The 25,135-nt window shown below is 38.6% G+C and overlaps 1 protein-coding gene across 2 annotated transcripts; it reads right to left on the reverse strand.

The window, feature by feature from the left end:
- Positions 1–90: 90 nt before the first annotated feature.
- Positions 91–18,966, reverse strand: TTPA (alpha tocopherol transfer protein). Of its 2 annotated transcripts, XM_065053651.1 has the most exons (5): positions 18,663–18,954; positions 9,297–9,450; positions 7,779–7,972; positions 4,959–5,069; positions 91–2,963 (listed from the first exon to the last, which is right to left on the reverse strand). In XM_065053651.1, exons 1-5 carry the CDS (start codon positions 18,855–18,857, stop codon positions 2,784–2,786), a joined length of 834 nt encoding a protein of 277 aa, XP_064909723.1. In that variant the 5' UTR covers positions 18,858–18,954; the 3' UTR covers positions 91–2,783. The 2 variants fall into 2 exon arrangements, with proteins under 2 accessions (XP_064909723.1, XP_064909724.1); XM_065053652.1 differs by lacking the exon at positions 4,959–5,069 and having other exon boundaries at positions 18,663–18,966.
- Positions 18,967–25,135: the final 6,169 nt, after the last annotated feature.

Raw genomic sequence — 25,135 nt, forward strand, 5'->3', positions numbered from 1 at the left:
GGAGGAGGTGGTCTCGGCCCTGCTGAGGCCCCGTCTCACTGCTCGGGAGAGGTAATGCTTGGATCACTAGAAAGTGACAGACGAGACTGGTTCGACTAGAAAAGGTTTATTAATATAATGATATTAATACGTAAAAAAATGAAAAACGTTCTGCATTGCACTGTGCATAGTCAGTAGTAAATTATATTTGCATCATTTAACAGCAGCTTGCTTTTTTTAGAGGCACTCCTGTTTTTCTTAGAGATGAATAATGCACTTGGAGATTTTTACTGTTGTACTTTGCTGACTCTGCAGCTCAAGGCCCATACCTCTTCCATTCATTATGCAAATGTCCTAATTATTTTCTCTCATTATCAGCAGCAACTGCAATTGTCCCTTAGATAAAGTCCCTACCTTCTTTATAACACGTAAAGATTAAAAAATAATTAATAGTCTATGACAAAATAACTGCACTCCTGCTCTACCTGCTGTCTTATGCCAACAGGTTACCATTTAATAATAGATTCAGAATCTTTTTGAAGACATTTAGGACATTATATTTATAGAGTTGGTGTAGTCCAAATGAAGATTAAAAAAACAAGTAAATTTAGCCTGTGTGAATATGCATATACAATCAAATTAAGTCTGCTACATAAACCAGCAATGATTAGAGATTGGGTTCATAGGAAGAGTTTGAGTTCTCCCTTTCACTGAAACACAGTTCATTCTTTTATGTAGTTTACATTCCAGGATTAAAATCAAAGGAGCATAAAATTAAGACAATAGCTTTTCAGTTCTTCAGTTCGTAAATGATTTAGAACCTGATTTACACACTTGAGGAACTGCCAGATGCCTGACTACTTAGTTTATTTTCTTATAAAGAAGAATTAGCACTTCACTGAACTCCTCTATTTAAGGAGCTTTTATATCACAAAATAGTTCAATCTGAGAAAAAGAAAGCTATAAGAAAGATATGAATGTATGAAAATCTATCTGAAAAATGTTTCTTCAAATTTAAGCTCTGTATCAAAGATGTTCTGAAAGAATAAAAAATGCACTTGAGAAAATGAGGGAGCTGGAAGAAAAACAAAAGAAAACAAACAAACAAACAAACCCCCACCACAACAACTTTAAGAAGTCCTTGTGAGTCTGGAAAGGACTTTTTATCTGGCATTGGCCTTAACACAACAGAAGAAACTACAACCAGCAAGTAATCTATCAGCCTTTCAAAGTTGTTCCTCTTGCTATTCTTTGTTAGCCTGCAATGGCTTCTGCAATAATGCAGTATTAATCATAATCTAAAATAAGACATCTCTGACTTAATAGGATAATCTCATTTCTCTCCCCGAAGCATATATTATTATAACATCCCAATGTCCTAAAGATTCCACAATAACTAAAGTTAGCATTTCTAGCTACCTGAGAAACAAGGTAATTGTTATGGATTCATTTATATGAAAATTCATATGGAATGTTTAAATGTATAATACTAATGCAAAGACCCCTTGGGTTATTACAGGAGAGCTAAAAATTGGGTAAACAAACTCTAGCAGTTGGTGCATTACAGAGTTTTTAACAAAAACCTGAACTAAAAGTAAAACAATGTTTTATGTTATTGAATACTGGGGATTGCAGCATGATGCTTCTACGTAACATGATAGCTTCTACGCATACAATGTTCACATTTGAATCATGTCCCTTAAAAAAAAATCCGTTTTCAGTAAGTAAAGACAGATTTTTTTTTCATTACCCCTACAGAAGAGGGCTCAACAGAAATTAAAAATAGTTTCTTCCAGTGCCCAACAGAAGATATAGACTGGTGAGCTGCCAATTACTTTTCTGAAAATAAAGCGAAGATATCCAGCATCTCATACACTGAGGTCCAAAGTGACCTGCAAGCGCCCTTAACCCACAGAAGAAATACTTCTAAAGTTCAGACCTACAAAAGATAATCTACTTCACCCTCTAAAACAAATAGATACTGCAAACATCTAATTGCTCTTGACCTCTGCAGTGGTCCACAGTAGGAATTAAAGGTGATCATAATCTGAGCTGCATATAGCTTGTCTATAGACAGTAGTTCTGGGAAGAAATATACCAGAGTTTTCAAGGTTGTTGACTCTCTCACCAGTTCCTTCTCTTGATCCATACTGTCCTTGGAAGAATAGCTACATGGGGGTGTGTTTTCCCTATCTTTCTCTATAAAATTGGGTAATTACTGTGTTAACACAAAAAGGGAATTGCACAAGCAGCACCAAGATTAGCACAAATGTTTCACTGTTGCTGACTAATTTTCAATTTGACACAAACTAACAAAGCAGCCATTTTCCCTGAGAATCAGTCCAAGAAGCAGCCTCTTTTCACTCTTTGTAAATGAGACCTGTAGTCTTATTTCCACAGCTAACTAGTCTGCCTGGTTCACATTTGGTTCTTTTTTGTATCCTATCATCATGACAAACCAAGATACAAGAGCTAAGCATAAGGTTCTGGACTGCGTTATTACAGATGAGTTGTCTCCAAAGACTTAACAGAAGCAGTACCAGTCTTTGATATCCAACACACTAGTCAGCTTTTAGCAGTTAATCAATTACAAACAGTATTGGAAACATACAGAATCCATAAATCTCTTTAGACGTACATACTGATAGACTCCAGTCAGTACAAAAGTGCAGTCAATTAATACTCAGCACCCTGCAAAGATATACTGGTTTCATTTACAGTGATTTCAAGTTTACATGAAAGATTTCATATTACACTTAATCCCACTTCCAGTGTTCAAGAATTGATATAATATTGTAGTAAGGTTATTCCTGTGCAACCAAAGAAATGCTATGAAGATAATCTGCAGATGCCATTATGAAATCAGTCCATTCCTTGGCGAGCTCTTCAATGGAGACTTCTTCCCCCCCATATTCCTGTGGGAGAATGCTGACTGGGAAATGTTCGGTCAGACTCTGCATGTAGTTACTTCCATGCATATACACCTAAAACAAGAGATAAAAAGCGTTACTTGGGTATGAATGCTAGACTACCGAGTGAAAACAGGCAGCAAAGAAACTTAGTGCAAGAGCCGAAGCCACTAGTTTGGTTGGACTAAACAAGTGTTCTTGTTCATAATGAGCTCCTTAAATGAAGAAGAAAGTACCACCATGTGAGTGTGTTTCCCACGGGTGCTCAAACTCTGACCCGCTCAGTATCTGCAGCTTGATGAAGCATGGACTGCAAACAGAGAACTGCATTTTATACAGCTGCAAGCACAGGAGCTGAAACCAGCCACACACTTGTTCCAGACCGGTTTAGTGACATGGGTGAGGGAACAGGCTACATCCGTACAGCTGAGGTGAGCTAAACCATGGGGTTTGGTCCTGTCATAATAGTTCTCTTGTACTTCTTTTTCAGTCATTTCCAAGAAAATAACAGTGTTTGGCTCCTGGCCATTACTATCTGGTCCTGCCACACGTATTTAAAAACAACATTACATAGTATGTATGTAGGTTCAGATATGTGCCAAGAAGGATATTCAGAAGAATCTGGATCTCAGTCCTTATGTTTCAGTTCCAGCTGAAATTAGATCCAGGACTTCTCCTCCACTTTAACCCTTGTAATACTGTCATTTTGGTTCTTCTTGTCTTGCTTTACTGTAGCTATTTTGAACACTTGTTCACGACTTTCAGTCAGAAACTTGTATAGGGCTCTTATTTTTCTGTAATTATTATTACACATAGATTACAAGAATATGCACTCAAAAAGTAGTTGGCTGCCTTTATCTAACACTTCCTCCTCAGGTAGTAAGATAACAAGCAAAGAATAATTATTCCTATTAAAGTATGTGGAAGTGACCCTTAGAGCTTTTTTTCAGATCATACCTGAAACCCTAAGCCAGAGACAAGCCAATCTCCTTTCCATGAAGTGGGATATCTCATTTGTTTTCTTTCGGGCCTTTACTGTCCATCTGCCCTCTTTTCTGCTTTTTGAGTTCCAGTCTGAGATATTCTGAACTGAACAGGTGACAGGGGCTTATTTGACACCTATTAATGTGCGAGAAGAAGGGCCATAGCATCAGGCTGCTGGAACACACTCAGTTTCTTCATCTTTCCAGAGTGAGGGACTGACTGTGCAAGGCTGGCAGAAACAATCCTGCCTCTCTCCCCTAACAAAACACACACGCTAGGAAAAGGGGATTGGCAAATAACAGATAACAGTGACCAAAAAAGTCTGGATTTACTGTCCTGGTGAGCAGTAGATAATGCGAATGCACAAGATCCATGTGCTGAAAAGAGGAGGCTTCAGAGTGGGAATAACAACAGGCAGTGTTGCTTATTTTTTACCTTATTCCTGCTGTTAACACTTCACAGTATTTCCTCTTCTGCCAGCTGAAACCACCAATATCCTTCCTCTGCTACAAAACCCAGGATTCTTCTAGAATTTTGGCATGCTTTTGCATCCAAACACAAACAGGGTTTTAAGATTTAAAAATCCAAAACAATCTAAAACAACTAAGAAGCTATTTGTAAAGAAATTTTGAACTTAAGCTTGACCTATTTTTGGTGCGTAAATGCCTTTGCAGATCTTTCAGAAAGAAAAAGTTGTCTTCTACTAATTCTGCACAATTTGAAGCGTAACATCACTGTTCAGTGACAATATCTGACTGTCATTTATAGGCAGAGTGTTGGGAGATCCAGGATCTGTTTCTTCCTAGTCCTGCAGATGAATTGCTATGTGACCTCAAGCAAATCATTTAACCTCTCTATGTCACCACAGTTTTTATCTTTAGGGTGGTGATAACAGCTACCACTTACAACTCTGGCATTATTGGTAAGTGAGAATGCTTTACAATTAGTTTCTGGAGGCCCAAATGGCACTAACACTCAGAAATGATTTATACTCTTCAGTGCTCAGAAGCACCGGAGTCTAATGGAAGTGCTGCAGATTGTCACGTGGGAATTTTATGGCAGAAAGAAATACTTGTGTGCACTCACCCGTTGTTTTATTTTTTCAGTGAGAAAAGGCTTAATTAGAGCGTAGACCGGGTGGAAGAATAAAGGCTCATTAATGAAGTGGATACCTCGAACTTTTAGAGGAAAGGAATCCTGTCAACATACATGAAAAACAGCAAAAGAAAAGGAATGTATTATTAAAAATATTCTATTATTAAGGTCAAATATGTGAAAACTATCTAGTCCATAGGTTGGAGCATTCTTTCTGATCTTGCTTCACTTCAGAGTGCTCTTAGTTTACACTGTCCTAAAAATGCGTAGAAAATCACATATTGTTCCTCCCATTAGAAGGAAAAAAACTACCAACAAAACAAACAAACAAAACCCCACAACAGTATGAAAAGAGGCTACTAAAAAAAAATGCAAAAACAACACAAACCCAAACCAACAAAAAACAAACAAGAAAACCTTCACCAAGTTACATATAAATAATGTACACAAAGCTTGTGCTCAGCCTTTCCTCAGAAGTACAGTTTTTCACAGAAGAGATTCTGCTGCTGATTTACCCAAAAAGCTATCCAGCCATGTGGTCTGACTGGTAATTCACAACCTGAACGATAATACGTAAATATATATAAACCACTGAGGCTACTAAGTTTAAGTTAAATAAATTATAAATATAATTTAGAGACCTTATAAATATAGTTTAGAGCCTTGAAATTACTGGGAATTTGCCCAAGCCAGAAGTTCAGATTTACACCAAGATTACTGTCATAATGAAAATAAAAATTATATGTGCTATACAGTCTTTATAATATGAAATACTTCTACTTGCATTCAAGATTCATTTAGAAGTCCCAGACCTTTTCAAGTTTAAAGAAAATATGGCAGTGCTCAAAGACAGCATTATGCCATGAGGAAAGTATAGCTTACATTCACATCGCAGCTAATACCACCTCTGCAACTAGTTTTCTGCCTATAAAAATGGTACTTCTCACAGTTTTCCCAACTAGTACAGTAGCTCTTCTCACATTATTTCATGCATCATTTTATTAAAAAAACAAAAACAAACGAAAACCCCAAATAAACAAAATACCCACAAACCCTACACATTTCTTAAGTGCAATTCCTTTTAGATTTTAATGTAGGATAAAGACCTTAAAACTATCAGATTATAGGTTTACAGCATGTTATTATATGTTATCGTATATTTGAAGTCTGCTATCATGTTTTTCACAAAACAATTTGTTTTTTTCATGGGGTAACAGATTTTTCAAGGTGATATCAATTAATAATGTTACTATGGTTTCCATTCCTTAGTCCATATTTTCTTTCTATTAATTTATGTTTCTTCATACCGGATTGTAATTTGCAACACACATTTCTCAAGAAAACTCAAGGTTGAAACTATGCTTCCTTAATTTTTACTTCTGAGCATATTGAACAATACTAAGACAATCTCTAGGTGAAATATATGAACTCAGCTAAAATGATGAAAGGAATCTGAAACAAAAATTAGTTACACTTATTTCTCATCTTAGAAAAGAACACTGCATTTCTGTGCTTTTTTTTCAATAGCTATATAATAAAAAATTAGAAGCTTGAAAAACATGCAGCAAATTTGAAATAGATCAAGATGGAAACATCACATTCAAATAATTTCCTGGTTTGAGATAATGGGTTGAAACCATTAGATGTAATTTCAAATCCTGTTCTTCTTCCTTTCTGCTCTATTTCAAGGTTAAAAAATTACTAGCAACTTGTTTACTAGCTCAGAGGTCAACTGAAACACTCTCACACATCCTGTTCTCATGAGATATGGCCCAGAATCATACAAACATCAAGAGTTATTATTCTAGATGTGAAAAGTTGGGAATACCTGCTGGTTTCACTGAAGTTTTATAGCAGATACCAAAAAGGAAGAACAGCTGAAGTTCTGATGATATTCTTTCAATGACTAAGCTTCAACTGAACCTCAGATATAAACCTTACTAAACCAGAGCAAGAGATTATCTCCCTGACTAATTTCCACATCATAGGCTAAAAGTTTTATTATTACTGATTTTCAACATAACTTCTGAAGGAAAATGGGATTATAGGACTACATTGTAGCCTTCCTGACAATTCTCTGTCCCCTTTTAAAATTTTGTTTGTTTTATTTTTTCTTTCTCTCAAATCCCTTGGTAAAGTTCAACTGAATTTGACAGAAAGGAACAAGTCTTAAAGACAGTAAAGTCCCTAGAAGCTTTGTGAAAAATAGGAGGTGAAGTAGCAGCAAATTGCACAAAATAATGCTCAAATTGGGGGGTAAAACCAAGCAGAACATAAACATTATTCATTCTGTTGGTAGCAGCTGGATGGTTAAGTAGCATCATCCATATTGATAACAAGCCAGTACCGTCTTACTCTTAACTACTCTTAGCACATGCTGTTTCTCACCTTCTCTGAGTCTCAGGAAATAAAAAAAAAAAAAAAAAAAAAAAAAAAGCTTTTAAATGTTTAGTTAATATACAAAAGAATGGAAGAGAGGAGACGAAACGAGATAACAAACACAGATCCTTACAAAATTGGCTTCATCTGATCTTACACTCATGAAATTCTTGTGTCGTAACAGATCAGTGGAGTTATTACAAAACATCAGAGGTTAAAGGACATTTACTGCTACACAAGAATATGCTTTAAGTCAAATAAAGCACAACTTGTACCTGAGCTGTCTGACTTCTAGAGGATTTAAGATTTTGTTCTTTCAAGCTGCACGGACTTTAAGAAGGTCTAGAGAAGGAAAATCTACCATAGCTTAAAACAGATGAAAAATTGGGAGTTATAGCAATGAAGAAGCATAAAGCAGCATGTCATACTTACTGTGAGCACAGCAGCAATTTTCTTGGCCACTGCTGGGCTGATTTGAAATGCATGAGCAAATCGCCACCCTTGCAGATCGAAGATTGCCTTGACTCCATTCCGCTGAGTCTCAATCTCCTTTACAATGAGTTCAGATGTGATAAGACTTACACGAAACACATCGTATGCCGTAAATAAACTGGGATCCCATTGTCCTGAGGAGTAAATAGACTGCACTGCATTACCATGAAGATAGCACATACACCTGTACTTTCCCTTGTTACTGCTTCTAATGTGCTGCTCAGGAACAACAAGTAACCAGCAATATCAAAGGTCCTGAAATAAACAGATTTGCCAGTACAGAAGTTATTTTGTGTGCCTGCTCTGCCACTCAACTTTTGAACTATTTTATAGACAGTACCACCTAATGCTAGACAGTTGTATTAATAGATGCCACCTAATGTAGTATGTTCCACCTATGGCCATAGCTTCCAGTATCAGGTTTTGACACGACAGCTTAATTCAAACAATCATGCTAGCAGAAACTGCAGATCATCAATCCAATCAATGAATATATTTTTTGTCCAGTGCAGCAATTCTGTCAAGATTCAGTGAATTTCATGTGTTTTTCTGAGGCCTGAGCAAAGAATCACATGGGATGAGTTTAACCCTAGATGAAATCTTCAGAGAACACAGCTTTGCAAAAAGACACATTATTTTCTGCTAGACAAGCTGATATTAAAGCAATTCTTTAAAAGCTGGCAAAAAATAATTTCTCTGTCCAAAACAAGCACAAAGAAATACGGTAACAGATGACCATTCAACTACATCTTTTTTAAAAGACTTTTGGGAGTGTGTGAAACAAAGGATCTTCATAGTGTCGTTAGACAGGGCTCTTTGGCTACATCTAAGCAGTGAAAACCCAGTGAACTTTTAATCTACATCTAAACTGGACATTGGTATGTGACTAGGTGTACACCTTCTTTTCTGTTGTCTCCCTTCTGTGCTGTGTGTGCACCAGTACCAGAGTCTTAGCGCACGGCTTTGAAAACTTGCAGAGAAACAAATAATTATGGGGACACTCAGACCCAAATAACCACACTTCTTGCAAGTTTTAGGGGTTTAACCTCAAGAGGTTGGTTGGTTTGTTTGTTTGTTTGTTTGATTTTATGCAGACAAGAACTCCACTGAAAAGAAAATACATTATTCATAAAGGATTGTACAGGTTTAGCCAAAACAGCATTTATGTCAAATGATATAGCTGTTACAGCTCAATAAACTCAGCTTCATATTAATGTAAAGGTATTTCTAACAGGAAACATAAATATGTTACCATACTAGTTAAGATGTTCTGATATTACCCATAAAATACGTTTATTTGCTGCTCAAATTGTGATAATTAAAAACAAAACCACAAACAAACAAATGAAAGAGATAAAACCCCACAAACAAACAAACAAACAAAAAATGACAAAAAAAAACAAAACCATCACTTCCAGAGGCAGGTGTGAAATGGGTCCAAGCAATTTTGTCACTCACCAATTCTGTATATTAGAACTCTGCTTCCATGTGGGTCCCTTGATCTCAGGAGTCCGTGATAACCAGCTTGCAGAAGACCAAGAACAGAAGACGGGTTTAAATCTCCACTTATTTCTGGGCATTCAATTCTCCACTTCTGGTAATTCTTCAATAACTGGAAAAAATAAATGTAGATGGCAGGTAGCCATCAGGCATTACATGAAAAGCGCAGTTAAAAAATAGCTACAGCAAGTAATACAGATTTTGGATTAAAATTTCCTAAGTAGCTACAGTTTAGACTTCTAATCCGAGACCTTCAACGGAGCTATGAGAATCAGAACTTTTTAAGTGACTCGTTTCAACAAACTGAAATGTAGGTTTAAATCTCAAAGGTAGCATGCACAAGCTAGCCTTTCAAATTGTTACTGTGTTTCATCAAATGGCAAAACCCCACCAGATCCTCAGCACCGTTTTACAAATTAAATGGGTTCACCACAATGAAAGCATCAGCCAACAGTCTTCTATTTCTGTTAATTTGTATTAACAGAAATTAATTTTTATTCATTTCTCAATTACTCCGTAATTCACAACAGAGGCATTTGAGTTAAAAGAACTGTCAGCTCCAACTAATAAAACATAAACTTATATAAATTAGAAATTTCTTTTTTCTATGCAAGTACCATTTTCTTCATCATTTTCATAGAAAGAGTGGTCAGAAGGAACCTCAGTGGATACTGAATTAATCCCTTGGAACGTCACAGCATCTGTTATGCTGATACCTATAGACTCTTAGAGGGAGACTGAGACTCACCACCCTGTACCTCATAGCACGCTTATGTTAGATAATTAGTCTTATTTCTTACCCTTCTCTCTGCTTTCAAGTTTCTTGTACTGTTTCACATAGAACATGCACTTTTTCTTCAGCTTAAGGCTTGTCTGCTCAGATGAAAGTCTTGAAATATTTTGAAGGTCTCTCAAATAAATTGTGATGAGGAAATTATTTATAAGGCACTACTGTTTGTCAGCAGAATTTACTACAAATAGAAGATATACTGCTCAGAAATTATCTATATCTCTCATGGAAATAGCACCTATAAATATGTATTTATAGGTACAAAACCAAAAAAGTTAATCTGTCACACTAGAATCCCATTTGATTTGGCAATCAGAAAGTTGATAAAAGCCTCATCCTAAACCATACACCATAGAAAGAAACATTTAGCCATTAGGAGAATTTTACTAGAAGGCTTTTGACTGCGTTAAATCAGTTTGTCTAGGCCAACTTAAAACCAAACAGATAAAAAAGGGCAGGTAGGGGGTGGGGAGAGGGCATAGTAGGAAAAAAAAGTTAATTTGTAGAATAGAAATTCACTATGATTTCAAACACAGGCCTGATTAGGTACTCTGATTATCTCACTCTGTTAGTATGTCACTCTCTGTAAAGGGCACTGTTTGAGCAATCCCAACCACTGTGTACCAACCAGGCTGCACTGTCAACATATTATGTTCTTTTCCTTGGTCTTTCAAATACAGACTGTTAAACAGCAGCAAAACATAAAATCATGCTCAAAACAACTATGCAAATATCTTCACTCTTTCCCACTTTTCTTGTAAAATCAGTTATACCACAACTTAATGAACCTGGTTAACAATTACATAAATATTTTAAACAACTCTTTCAAGAACTACCTGCCAAAACAAGATGAGAATAAAAATGATAAGTTAATTCAATCCTCTAAATAATTGTGTCTTGTCAGTATAGTTAGTTTCTCATTTTAGTGAATATTTACATTTTCCAAGTTGGAAAAGGCAAATGTTTAAAATCTGGACCTCAGGAGAAAGGGAATGATGTCCACAGGTTGTGACACACACAAGATCCTTACAGAAGACATAATTTACCTACTGGTGAGTCCATTAAGGAAGAAGTATGTGGTTGGAATACTTCTGACACCTTCTGTGACGTGGGCAAGTGGTGCATCTTTTGACATAGACAAGTGACATGGCTAAGCTCCAAACATATTTCCCTTGGCCAGAAAGCCAGGAAGTGCTAAAGAGGACTCAGATTTTGAAAACCTAATCTAATTACCTGAACTGATTTAGCGCTGAAGTAAAGGTTAGCATCAGATAATCTTCCACAGCATCTACAACTAGTTTTGGGACATATTCTGTAAATTTTCATTTATGTAAACAATCCCTTTCTTAGCAGCTGGACATACTCAGGTCACACACAGACACAAACAGAAATATTATACATAACAACCAGTCTGGATATAGAAGATGAATCAACCTAATATCAGGATAAACAGGAACACTCATTACCTAGTATAAAATATGTCTCATACTTTTAACACAGGGAAAACATCTCAATATATAATTATCTGTGTTTACAAACTGAATAACCTACCTAGCATTTGATCAGCACCTGAAAATAGATGCAAGATAACTCTATAAATGGAGAAAGCTGGATGAAAAACTCCAGTGTCTGGAGTTAAACATTAATTAAGAGGTTTTTTTCCTGAGGTCTTTTGGGGATAGTTCCAGATTTCTGAACATCAGAGATGATAAAGTTACTGATTAATCCAAAATTAATGTGCTACAAAACAAAGTGAACCTAGTACTTTACTTAGAATTAAAAGAACTAGAAAACAACATGCTTGTTACAGAAACCAACGTAGTTGTATATGTACATTTTTTCATTGTTGTTAACTATTTTTTCATATTAACAAGGATGCTAGACAGAATTAGGCCTCTGTGTCAGCAGTTGTACCAATGCACATGATGTTTAGGAAAAAAAATGTTTTGGCAATCTCTGAAGAAGAAACCAACAGCTCAGTCTTTAGAATATAAAGATAAATATATATATGTATATATATGTACATAATCACACACCTTTGGGTATTTTTTTCTTTTTTTTTTTCTTTTAATTATGTGTATATAGCTACACAGAATTTAAACATATGGTATATACAGACACAAAACTTAAAATATTATTATAGAGACGTAGAACTTTCCCAGTTCCACATGCAATATCTCTTTGACAGTTGGAAGAAGACTGGCTCATGTCAGTTTAGAGACTGGGCTTAGCACAAAGGGAAGACTGGCTGACTGATTTGTGTTTTCTCAACAGTCAGCCAGGGAGCCTAATAGGGGCTTTTCCATCCTTTCTGTGAAACCCCTCTGTATTAATGGAAGAAAAGCAGCCAAGTAATTGACTTAAACTTGCTATTTATGTTTGAAAAATGTGAAGATCCTCAGAAATAATGCCTGCGACTTGGCAGTATGTTTGACTTATGGAAAACAATCCTTCTTGTACATCAGTTACTCTAAGCAGTGCAACACACTAGGAAGGCTTGATTCCTTCATAAGTCAATGCGGAGCAAAGACAAAGTCTGGTGATATACCTTTGTATTTATCAGAACTCCTAAAAGGATCTAAGTTATTTAGTCAGTTTTGAGTGCCATAAAACCGATGTTTACAAAAGTCTAAGTGGTATGTTATGAAAACATCTCTTGGCATAGAGTTTCGATGTTGCATTTTTATTGAATTTAAAGATTTTCATTCTTTTTCCCAGGGTATAATCTATTTCAAGTACAAAAAGACAGTATCCCCAAGTCACTGAGAATTAGCCTTATACAAGAGTTGTGGGATGTAACACGAGGACATAGTAAAATGCACTAGGCAAAAAGATTTAGGGAGGAAAGGAGATGCTAGTTCTCCAGATTTCACATATCACTACTGAATCCAAGTGACAGTGTTTTTGATCACAATAGTAAAGTCAAACATATATACATAGCTGATACATTAAAAAGGGGTATATAAACCCATAGCTTTAGCACATTTAATGGAGACCCGTGGACCTGTTTTTCTGTTTACAACATATATAGTAGGTAGGTTTATCTGTACAAATCAATGAGCAAAAAACATGCTCAGCTCTGAAACAAACATATAGCCAGACTGAAATATTTTGCATCATTAACACCCGATCCCTACCTGTATCTCCCACAGGGATTACAAAGGCATAGAAGATGTTGTAATGACGTAACACCATTCTTTCTGAGTATTAATTTTTGGTAGGTAAGTATTGTCCAGAAGTCTCACAGGGCAAGAAAATTCCTCATTTATCTATTGAAGGTTTGTTGTGTCATTTGACTGTTATTGTTATTCTGTGTCAAAGGACTTTCTGTTCATTCCTAAAGATAAAGCTGCCAGTATTTGATGTAGACTGACTTAACACTTTCTTACCAATAAAATAAATGCTTTTGAAATAATTTCATGGAAGCTATCTGCTTAACGTCACCTCTTCTTCTGGAGCCTGTATTTAAGTGCTTCAGGTTCATGTATACATCTCCAGTCACTTTCTAAGATAAGATATTAGGCCAAGTTTAATCTTTCTTGTGATTCAAAATGAAGAAAAAGAATTCTCTTCTAACTCAAGAATAGGCTGTTACTGAGCTTTATTGAATAATCATTTGTTTTAAAAAATACAGACAGTTCTTCTTTGAGTTCTTCAATTCCAGCTACCTGTTTCAGTGGTGGATTTTTTTCAGGTCTGACACATCAATAGATCAGTACTTGAAAGCAAGTCTGGAATTGCCAGTGCAAAATGTAAAGAATGTTGGAATGAGTTATCATAGAAGATTCAGAAATGGATCTACCTGATTCTTAGTTTCTAAATCATTTCCAAATGTGGATAAGCTAAAATTTCTGAGATGTCAACATTCAGATAAATCTGTGTCAAGTAATAACCAGAGATGCATCAAGAAACAGTTTGCTCAGTTGCCACTTAATTCATATTTAAGTCTAAGTATAAGCCCATACCAAGAAAGATGCTTGACAAGAGCTTAAAGACCTTTGGTTATAAACATTGTCAGAGCCACAAAACTTCAATTATCCCTTAGCTGCTCTACAAGTACTATGCAGTAGGGCACAGAAGCCCAGTTGGCAAAAAGAGAACTGTATCAATCTGGACTCCAAACTGAGATGCAACATTTAACCAGCACAGGAGGGAGCAGACATTGTTTAGACTGATGACAGGAGGGCTCTGTCTAGGACGAAGTACTAACATAACCTCTGCATGAGGTCAGACTTGGGTTAGATGAAAATTCATCTTATGACCACCACAGATTTTTGCACAATAAGTCTCTTGAGCCTTAATATACTGATTTCAGATAAACACATTCCTTTTTCCTTTTTTTAATGTTTCTTGTCTTCTTCCCATGCTGTAAGAGAAATAACCTAGAAATCAGTGTAAAGTGGTATATGGAAGATTAAGTAAAAGTAACTACAGCATTTGGAAAGCTGAAATTCTAGATGGAAAGATTAAACACAGGTGGATTTTGAACAGCAGAATCTCTTAGTTCAAAGAAGGTTCCAGACAAGAAATTTAGAAACTTAGCAGCCTGTGGAGATCCAGAAATTCTAAAGAGATTCTAAAAAGACTTAATTTTTCTAAAGCAGGTCCCCAGACCCAGAGGAATGATTCTCAAGCAGGGTATAGGATATGTGTTACTTTGTAGACTCCATCTCTTAACCTAGCTTAGATTACACACTCCTGAAGATTAGTCATAGAATCATAGAATATCTGAAAGCTGCGAGGGACCCAGAAGGATCTAACCTAAAACTACACCATACAACTAAGAGCATCATCCAGATGCTCCTTGAACTCTGATAGGCTTGGTGCCATGACCACTTCCCTGGGGAGCCTGTTCCAGTGACTGACCACCCTCTCAGTGAAGAAACTTTTCCTAATGCCCAATCTGAATTTCCTCTGATACAGCTTCATCCCAATTCCTCATGTCCTATAGCTGGTCACCAGAGAGAGACCAGCACCTCCTCTTCCACTGCACCCTTTGAGGAAGCTGTAGACTGCAATGAGGTCACCCCTCAGCCTCCTCTTCTCCAAGCTGAACAGACCAAGTGACCTCAGCTGTTCCTCATAAATCTTGCCCTCAAGACCTGCCACCATCTTGGTCACCCTCCTCTGGTTACACTGTAATAGTCTGATGTCCTTCTTGTTTTGAGGCACCCAAAACTGCACACAGTACTTGAGGTGGGGCTGCACCAGTGCAGCATAGAGTGGGACAAACCCTGACTGGTTAGCTGTGATGTGCTTGATGCACCCCAGGACACAGCTGGCCCTTTTGGCTGCAAGGGCACACTGTTGACTCATAACCAACTTGCCATCAACCCAAACCCCCAGATCTCTTTCCACAAGGCTGCTCTCCAGCCTCTCATCCCCTATGTTGTACATATGACAAAGATTATCCCATCCCGGGTGGAGAATTCTGCACTTGCTCTTGCTAACTTTCATACAGTTGGTGAGTTTCCAACTCTCTGTCTATCCAGATCTCTCTGTAAGGCCTCTCTGCCCTCAAGGAAGACCACAGCTCCTCCTAGTTTAGTAGCATCAGAAAACTTAGCTAATGTACATTTGATTCCTGCATCCAGATCATTTATAACAACACTAAAGAGCACCAGCCCTGAAATCAAGCCCTGGGGAACACCATTGGTGACTGGCCACCAGCCTGATGTAACCTCATTTACTCTTTGAGCCAAATTAGTCAGCCAATTGCTCACCCAACATATTATGGACTAGCGGGGTGCTGGACAATTTATCCAGAAGGATACTGTTAGAGACAGTATCAAAAGCTTTGGTAAAATCCATAACTACCACACCCACTGGCTTCCCTTGGTCAACTAGATGGGTGACTTTGTCATAAAAGGAAATTAAGTTGGTTAAGCAGGACTTTCCCCTCGTGAACCCATGCCGGCTATGACCAAGGACTGCATTGTCTCTCAAGTGTTTTTCAGTAACTCCCAGAATAACCTTCTCCATAACTTTACAAGGCACTGAAGTGAGACTGACAGACCTGTAATTAACAGAATCTTCCTTCTTACCCTTCTTGAAAATTGGACATTTGCCAGCTTCCAGTCAACTGGGACCACTCCAGAGGCCCAAGACCATTGAAAATCAATGGAGAAAGGTCCCCCAATAACATCAGCCAGCTCTTGCAGTACCCTGTCATGAACCCCATCAGGCCCCATAGATTTATGTGCATCCAGCTTGAGCAGCAAGTCTCAAACAAGTTCAGGGTCATCTGGGAGTTTGTCATCCCCCCAGTCAGTCTTCCACCACAGGGTTCTGGGGGTCCCAGGCCGCATCATCAGTGTTGAAGACAGAGGCGAAGAAGGTATCATTTTCGCTTTGTCTGTATCCCTATTTGTGAGGTGACCGACCTCGTCAAGCAATGGATCAATGTTATCTCTGATTCTCCCTTTGCTATTAACATATTTTAAAAAACTCTTTTTGTTGCCCTTCACAATACTGGCCAGCTTGAACTCTCATCGAGATTTGGCTGCACTAATTTTCTCCCTGCAGTGGGGAACAGCATCTTCACAGTCCTCCTGTGTCTCCTGTCCTTGCTTCCAATGTCCGTACACTTTCCTTTTCCAACAAAGTTCTAGAAAAAGTTCCCTGCTCAGCCAAGCTAGCCTTCTCCACTTGCTTGACTTGTGACACTTCGGAATTGCCTGCTCCTGCACTTTTAAAGAGATGGCTCTTGAAAAGAGGCCAGCATTCATGGACCCCAGTACCTTCAAAAGCAGATTCCCAGGGGACCTTACTGACGAGCTCCTTCAGCAGCTGTGTCTGCTTTCCCCAGATCCAGGGTTGAAGTTTTGCTGGGGGTTTTTCTCCTATTGCCAACTATTTGAAACTCAACTACTTTGTGGTCACTGTGTCTAAGACAGCCATCAACCACCACTTCACCCATGAGTCTCCCTCTATTTACAAAAAACAAATCTAGGAGGGCACCTTTGCCAGTTGTCTCCCTTAGTACTTGCACCAAGAAGTTGTCTTCAACATGCTTCAGAAATTTCCTGGACCTGTTTGTGTCCACTGTATAATATTCCTAGTTGATGTCGGGGACAAGGGAAGCTGATCTAGAGATATTATTAGAGATATTATTAGAGATAATTCTTACCTACAACATAACTCACAATTAATCACAAGAAAGTGGAAAAACGTATGGGCCAAGTTCTGAAGTGCCACTGTCCTGTCTACAGAATTATCAATAACAACCAATTGTAATGTAATTAGGAGTGAATATTCAGAGTGCATATTATCTTCATTAAGCCCTACTTTTTGGAAGCAGGGAATACAAGAAAACAAAATGGCTTTTGTTAGGAAAGAAAAACAGGCACAGTCCTACAATTGTTAATGCACATCTGATATAAACAACGTCATAAACATCAAGCAAAAATAAGGTCCATATCTCAAAGGAGTCTGACTTGATTTACTAGTTTTTCTGCTGAGGAGGACAGGTTTAAAGCTGTGACATAAATCTCACAAACCAAATGAAAAGAACACAAAATGTATTTTAAAAGCTAATTATTATTATGGGCTTAATTCAATTTCTCATGTTCTTGTTTAGCTACCCTGATCCTGCAATATATCCATATGCAAACAATCTTCTCTTATGGTGACTAAACTTGGAAAATCTACAGTACAGAGAATTCAAAAACTAAAATGTGAGATCTATTGGGCAATGCTATGTCATCAACACCGAATGCCACTGAAATACAGCTTCCAGCTGGCACAAGTTAAGAAATGCTTTTGCCCTGGGGAGATTTGGAAGTACTTTCTGTTCAGAATGGTTAGTACTTGTCAATCTTTCTGCAAAAAAAGAAACAACTAATAACACTTTGTACCTTTGGATATTAAAAATATGTACACACTGTACAGCAAAGATAATCACCATACAAACAGCCAGAAGAGTACCAAAACTTACTGAAAGGAGTGTTGTAAATGACCGTACTCCAAGAGAAAATAAATTTTTACTCACAGCTTTATGTTAGAGTAATTATAAATCTGAAGTGAAACTAGTATCATTACTAGTATCAGTAACAAGTAACCTGAGCCTGAAGAGGATGTCCTTTAAATGATAACGTTTCCTGATCAGAGTTGTGACCGTGCCACACTTACTGCAACCTCTAAGTTACATGACCGTACCACACTTACCACACATAACCTTTACATTACCTCATCAAGGCTGCAATGCCAGCCACGATACCGCACTATTCTACGGCACCGCGCTGCGTGACCAGCGATTAGTTACACCCTGAAACTCCCTGCTTGGCCCTATCCGACCCGCGCCCGTCTCCGTCCGCCCCCAGCAATAACCCCCCGGCGCCTCGCCCGGCCTGCCCGCCGCCCTAGTGCCGCGGCATCCCCGAGGCCCGAGGCGAGACCCCCGCAGGCCAAGGGGTGTGGGGCCAGGTGCGAGCAGGCGGCTGGAACGGCCCCGGGCCGGGCCACAGGGGTCACCGCCGCCTCCTCCGCAGCGGAGGTTGGCAGCTCCCCAGCCCCGCTCCCCCGGCCCTCCTTACCCTCCAAGCCAGGTCCAGGTGGAAGTCTCGGGCGCGCAGGAACCTCACCAGGAAGGAGTCGGAGAGGGGCTGCGGCCAGCGCTGCCCGGGCTCTGCCTCCGCCCGCTGCCGCAGCTCGGCGATGGCGCTGCGCACCCGCGGAGCGTGGTCGGGCAGGTCGTTGGGGTGCCCCGCGACCGGCGGCCCCCGCGACATCCCGCTGCCGTCGCCGGACGGCTCTGAGGCGACGGCCCCGCTCGGCCCCGCTGCCTCCCTGTCCCTGCTCCGCCCCGGAGGGACAGGAGCGGCGTGGGCCGGCCCCGGCGTGGGGCGGCCGCACCGCGGGGGCACCCCAGGGCCCGGCCCCGCCGCGCTGGTGCCCGGACGGGGTCCGCGGCTGCCCGCACCGCCCGCCGCAGGCGGGTCGTCCCCGGCTGCTGGAAAGCGCTACGGATGGTGGCCTTCCCCTTAGGGGAAAATAAGCCATCTTCAGATACTAAATAGCCAGAAAGCTGCAACTCCATTGCAGCTGGAAACTGCCGTGCAGAGGGGAGGTCGGACTTGGCGGAAAACCGCCTTGGAGCACCGAATCCCCATCATCAGTGTGCAGTAGTAGAAATATATCCACTCTGCCTGGAGAAAAGATGATGACAATGAATTCAACTTTAGTCCAGCTTTGCTGCGCAGCAATGAGTTCAGTTATTGAAGGTGAAGGGTTAATTGCTCTATTAGTATTTTTATTGTAACCATTTCATTTGATTTGGTTTCTTTTGAGATGTCTGGCCTACATATGCTAAAAGTCCTGCTTCATTTAACATGCAATTTATGAGGCACACTTAGGCTGATTAAAAGGTTTACAAAACTCTGTTCTAGATAATCTTCTCCTCTGGCTTTCTACATGTACATTTAATACTTCCTTATGTTTTGATAGGCATTTTGGTCATATCTAGCCATGTCTTGGACTGTTAGATACTGCTGAAATGTGTACAGGTATCCTCCTTCATTTTACAAATGTGAAAAAATCTGCCCAACTAAAAGCATGCAGGTAAAGAGTGGGAGGATTGCGAATAATCATGCCCCCCCAAAAAAAATGATTGAAAGCAGGGACTCAAAGAACTGAACAGGAAAGACAAGTCTGCAGAAGCAAAGTGTTGCAGCAAAGGATAAAAATTGGGAAAAAGGTGGAGCAGTCAAGAGGTGGACATGTAGAACAGTGGGCAGGAGGAAGGTGTGACGAAGTATGGACCTGCCCTAGAATGAGAAGAAAAAGCAAGCTGGAAATAAAAGAAGAAACAAAACAGAATGTGGAGAGGGCAGTAACAGCAGGTTGTGCTAAACTTTTTGTTCCTGGACAGAGCCTCTATGGGAAAAATGGCACTCAAACGCGAAACCCAACCACAGGTGGCAGGACAAAGGGGTATCACAGCAGGGTCATACATTGCTTTCAAACACCCCTTCCTAATTTTTGAGCACTTAGTTTTGCCATCTCAGTATTCTTACAACTTAGGGGATTGTATGTAAAAACAAAAAGGGTGGGAAAAATACAGATACTTTTTATTACACTCTTCAGCTGAGCACTCATAGTTTTTAACTAGTTCATCTACAAAACTGAGATTACGATTTGGCTGCATATTTGACCCAAGTTAGTTTACTAATGGTTTCAGAGATTTCCCTCAGGACTGAGTTACAAAAATATCTGTAAATTTAAAGTTTGTATCAAAAATTCCATGAGTCACCCTGAATTAGTTACAGTAATGAGAGCTCCTGTCTCTGACAGTGAAGATGTGATATCATCAGGGCTTCACACAGAGGAGCCAACATATTGAATACTTGATTCTTCACCACAGCAATTAAGACCTGTTGCAAGATGAGACTTGTAGGTAAAGCTTTTGTTTTGTTTAATTACATGTGGAAAAGTGCTCAAGTGCCTGAAAGCTCTGTCTAAATAAAATATGCCTGTTTGTAAACTTTGCCTTGCTTGTGTCCTTGGACTATGATGATTACTGCAACAAAGACCTGAAATTGTGGCAATATCTCATAGATGTTCCATTTTGGTATGTTCCTGTGACAAACGGACTTCCCAAACAGCCAAAATTTTCCCTTCTTCAGCAGAAACTTTACATCTGTGTGAAAGCAATATCATAACTTTAACAGGTCTTCTGTGGCAAGTGTTCAAGAGTTATGTGGGCAACTATCTTTGACTGTAAAATCACATACATGTACATTTTATATATGTATATGTATATGTATATGTATATGTATATGTATATGTATATGTATATGTATATGTATATGTATATGTATATGTATATGTATATGTATATGTATATGTATATGTATATGTATATGTATATGTATGGACATGGTTTAGTGGTGGTCTTGGCAATGTTAAGGTTTACGGTTGGACTTCATGATCTTAAAGGTCTTTTCCAAGCTAAATGATTCTATGATTCTAAGTTCAGAAAGGTCAGGCAGTAGGAGCTGTTAAAGTTAGTAGTACATCCGTAGAAAGCTTCTGAAGCAAATGGGAAAACAAACCTCAACACTGAAGATTTTTCCTTAAGAAGCATGAGTCCATTCTCCTTTTATTTATTTATTTGTTTTTTTTACAGGACACTATAAAAAATGATAAAAGGTTTTTGAGTTCCAACCCTATAGTTGTAGTTTTATGTTCTTTCTGTGAATGATATGGATAAATAGAAGCTTGTCTTTCATCCACACACATTTAGGCTAGCATTAGCACAAAAAATTCAATAAGATCAGGATTAAGTGTTTAACTTTCATAGATGCTGAATACTTTATTTCAATCAGTAAGGACAGCAGATAGTCAGCACCCCTATAAATTAAGTTCTAGTTAATTTGCTTAAACTTGTGCAGAGAAAGCCATTATGCAATGTTTAATTTTCAGATCTTTGATTTTTTACTAAGAAATCACATATATAAAAAGTGTGAGTGCAGAGGTGTGAGTAAGGAAATCAAGACAATAATTAGGTGAGCTGTTTTACAAAGTGCCAAATGGCTTGCCCTCTCCTCTTGCTTTTCTCCTCGAAGAAGCATCCACAGCTAGAACAAAATAATCCTTCTCTCCAAAAAAGAAAATGTTTGTGTATTTCTTCCTCAAGTGTATCACATAATCCAGGGCAGAAACTAATTTGGGAAGAATTACATTACCATTTCTTAACTAGAGAGACAAGAAAATGCATGTCACATGGAAAAAAAAATTATTTATCACTCTGATATTTATTATGTACAGGTGAAAAAACCCAGTCCTGTACAAGCAAACTCCTACACAAATGCAATCTTCCAGTGAAATCCAGAACAGAGAGTCAAATCAGTGGGGCCCCCAGTTTGTCATGCGAGTCTGTTCATGTAAAGGACTTTGGAATACCAGTGGGGGAGGAAAAAAATATTTCAAGCTAAGCAAAATTGAATGGAGAACCCACTTCAGTAGTGAAAGCTGATCATTTTGTACATCAAAAAGAAAAAAAAAGTATAATACATGTCATCCTTCTCTGAATCAGTACTGTAGGAATGCCTCAGCAAGTGACATAGTAGTGCTGAAGATGTCAGTCGGTCAGTGAAAGTTAAACACCAATGTGTAAGAGGTCCAGTTGTGTCAGTAAACGCGTTCTGATTTTTGGATTTTTCCATGATCCAACCTTCTTGTTGTCTGTCTGCTCACCAGTGCTGATACCATTGCTCAAAACTTTGTCAAACCTTCCCCTATTGTACTAGACCTTCAAGTATATAATATACTGTCTAGCAGGGCTGGTTGGTGACTCAGCAACTTAGCAATAGCCTTTAAAAGTCTCGCTCTATAATAAAATATAATTTAGCAATCTTAGTAGATAGCTGATGTACGTATACTAGCAGAGAACTTGTCTTGCCTTTTACAGCACAATAGATTATTTGCAAAACCATCTTGGTGTAAAAATAACTGGAGGAAAGTGTTGTATAAGCACAGCCCAAGTTTCTGGTTAAATTATATGTAGTTTATTCTGCTCTGTAAGACCCTGCAATTCTTGGTGTGTGAAGAGCTGATGAAAAACATTCACAATCAGGAACTGGCAGGGTAACTCAAGGACTGAGTGAGTGATGGGAGGGAAAGACTTTGATCCTGCTGTCTTGCTGTAGCAAGAGTATGAATCATCTGCACCAAACCAGTTGCAAAAGTGATGGTTTATTAACTGTCAGATTTACAGGCATCACTTTGAAGTCTGGACATATTATAGAAGCAATAAGGGCCACCTAGACCCAGCCCTGTCACGTGGCTGGGAGAATACGCATCACACTGTTTGTGTTTAAAGAGAGGAAAGACTTGTGTACACTCCTTAACCCTCATCTCTTCTTCCTTTTAAATAAATCTGTACCCATGCATATGGAAAGGATTTACCCATTGGCTGTGTATTTGATTAAATATTTCAGGCTACAATTTCACCTTTCACAGTTTTCCATCTATCACTCATTTTTAGTTTAAGTTTATCTAACTAATTTCACCGAGTTTTCACTGAAGAGCTTCTGTAAACTGGTGGTGAGAAGGAGCCAAAAAAAAAAAAAAAAAAGAAAAGAAAATACATCAAGCAACTGCTTTTCAGCAAAATTCTTGTTATTCCCTGCATCTGCGTGTTTCACAATTTCTGTCTGTGACCGTGCGCTTGGTCTGGCTGGCTGTAGTGTCCTTCCCTGGGACCTCTGCTCACAATTTTCAGTTGCTTTTGCAGCTTGTCAATATTTCCACTGGATAAGCATACAGGTGATAAAGGATGCTAACTCAGGTCGCTGCAGCTGGCAGTCGCTGAAAAGCTGCGAGCAGAATCAACAAGCAGGATTGATAGAGTGAATATTTGCGCATCTACACGCCTCCTCTTTCTGCCCGTGTGTATTCCAGCATAAGGTTACTCTGTACCATATAGCAGCAGCAGCAGCCGTCTGTGGGTTATGATTTGCTGTAACAAGTTGCCCTTTCCTTTAATGCCAAGAACTCAGAGTGTGTTGTTTCAAGTGTGGTTCTTTGCTACCTTGTACTGAACTTGATTGCTCTCTGCAACTACTTGATTGTGTTGACCTTTTAGTCCTGTTTACGGTATACAGCAGGATACAGGGGGGAATAAATACAAGCCCTGGCATAGAAGCTGTATTCAGTGCCCCGACTTAAGAAATATTTGCCTGTGAAGATGACTCTAAATGGAGTTTGACTAGCCAGGGAGTTAGATGCTGACTCTGCACTCTCAAGATGTGCTCATCTCAGAGTCCTGTGCTGGAAATCTGCACTAAAACATGTCAAAAAGAAAGAGAAAAAAACAAACAAAACAAACAAGCAAACAAAAACAAACCAAAACAAACCAAAACAAGGAAACCAATTTCTGTTATTAAAACATAGTCACTGGAGAAAGGGACAGGTTGTTTCATATTAATGCTAACTTGATGGTCACAACATTTGCCAGTACTGCAAAAGTTCCAGGTTTGATTCCTCCCTCTGCCTTCAAACAACACGCCTTAAACACTCTACTACGAGAACACTCTGTCCCTTAGCTATAGTACATATCGTTCATTAGGATTATATGCATTTTAGGGCATAATAAGATGAGCCTGATGAGCCAACACAGCAATCAGAGTAACAAGTGGCATATAGGAGTAGGAAATTTGGTTCTGGATTGTGCTCCAAAAACTGTTTATGTATTTTACAAATAATACACAAAGATATCCAGAAGGAGAGATGGCCAAACAGTACTCCTGTCATTGAATAAACGTTGCTGTTGTGTTGGAAGCCTTCAGGCAGCATGGAAATCTCAAAGGCACAGAAAAATGTTATTTTTGTCTTTCAAAAAGAAGACATTTGGGGAGAAATAAAATATCTATAGTAGTTATTCACAGCAATTGTTGGCAAACTATTACTTTGGAAATATGGAACGTATTAAATATAATTTAATACATAGAAACTATTGAGATATATGAATTAAATGAGTTTACTTTTGAATTAAAACATTGTGTTCTATCTCAAGACAGAAATTTACCTCTCAAAAAGGCTTTTGCCTCTGAAGACATTAGGAAGAAAATAACAATACGAGAATATCACTACTGTTGACAGTAAACACAGATGGAGATTATAACCAGTGAATCACAGAATCATAGAATCATTTTGGTTGGAAGAAACCCTTAAGATCATCAAGTCCAACCATAACTTAACTCTAGCACTAAAGCATGTCCCTAAGAAGTTCAACAGTGATTCATAACGAGAGATCCAATGTCATAATACAGATTCTGAACAAACAAGTTATTCTAGTTCCATTTATTTCTAAAGGAAAAGTTTGAAAAATGAGCACGATCTCTACATATTAGAAGCAGCCTCAAGAAGCTATATAAACATAGAGACTATATCAGCCTATAATATGCACAAATTCAAATTGCTTGAAACCCACAAGATTTTACATATTGTAAACAAAATATGGGTAAAAAGCATTTTTAGATTTGAAGTGCAAAGACAAACCAGTATA

The sequence above is a fragment of the Columba livia genome, chromosome 2 (genome assembly GCF_036013475.1).
Source record: "Columba livia isolate bColLiv1 breed racing homer chromosome 2, bColLiv1.pat.W.v2, whole genome shotgun sequence".
NCBI lineage: Eukaryota > Metazoa > Chordata > Aves > Columbiformes > Columbidae > Columba > Columba livia.

Bases quoted from the DNA above. Each gene is read 5' to 3' on its own strand.
- TTPA (XM_065053651.1), bottom strand. From the start codon at position 18,857: ATGTCGCGGGGGCCGCCGGTCGCGGGGCACCCCAACGACCTGCCCGAC. The intron at 7,973-9,296 runs GTGAGTGACAAA...TTTACTCCTCAG, and splicing joins AGTTCTAATATACAGAATTG to GACAATGGGATCCCAGTTTA. The intron at 5,070-7,778 runs GTAAGTATGACA...GTATGTTGACAG, and splicing joins AAATTGCTGCTGTGCTCACA to GATTCCTTTCCTCTAAAAGT.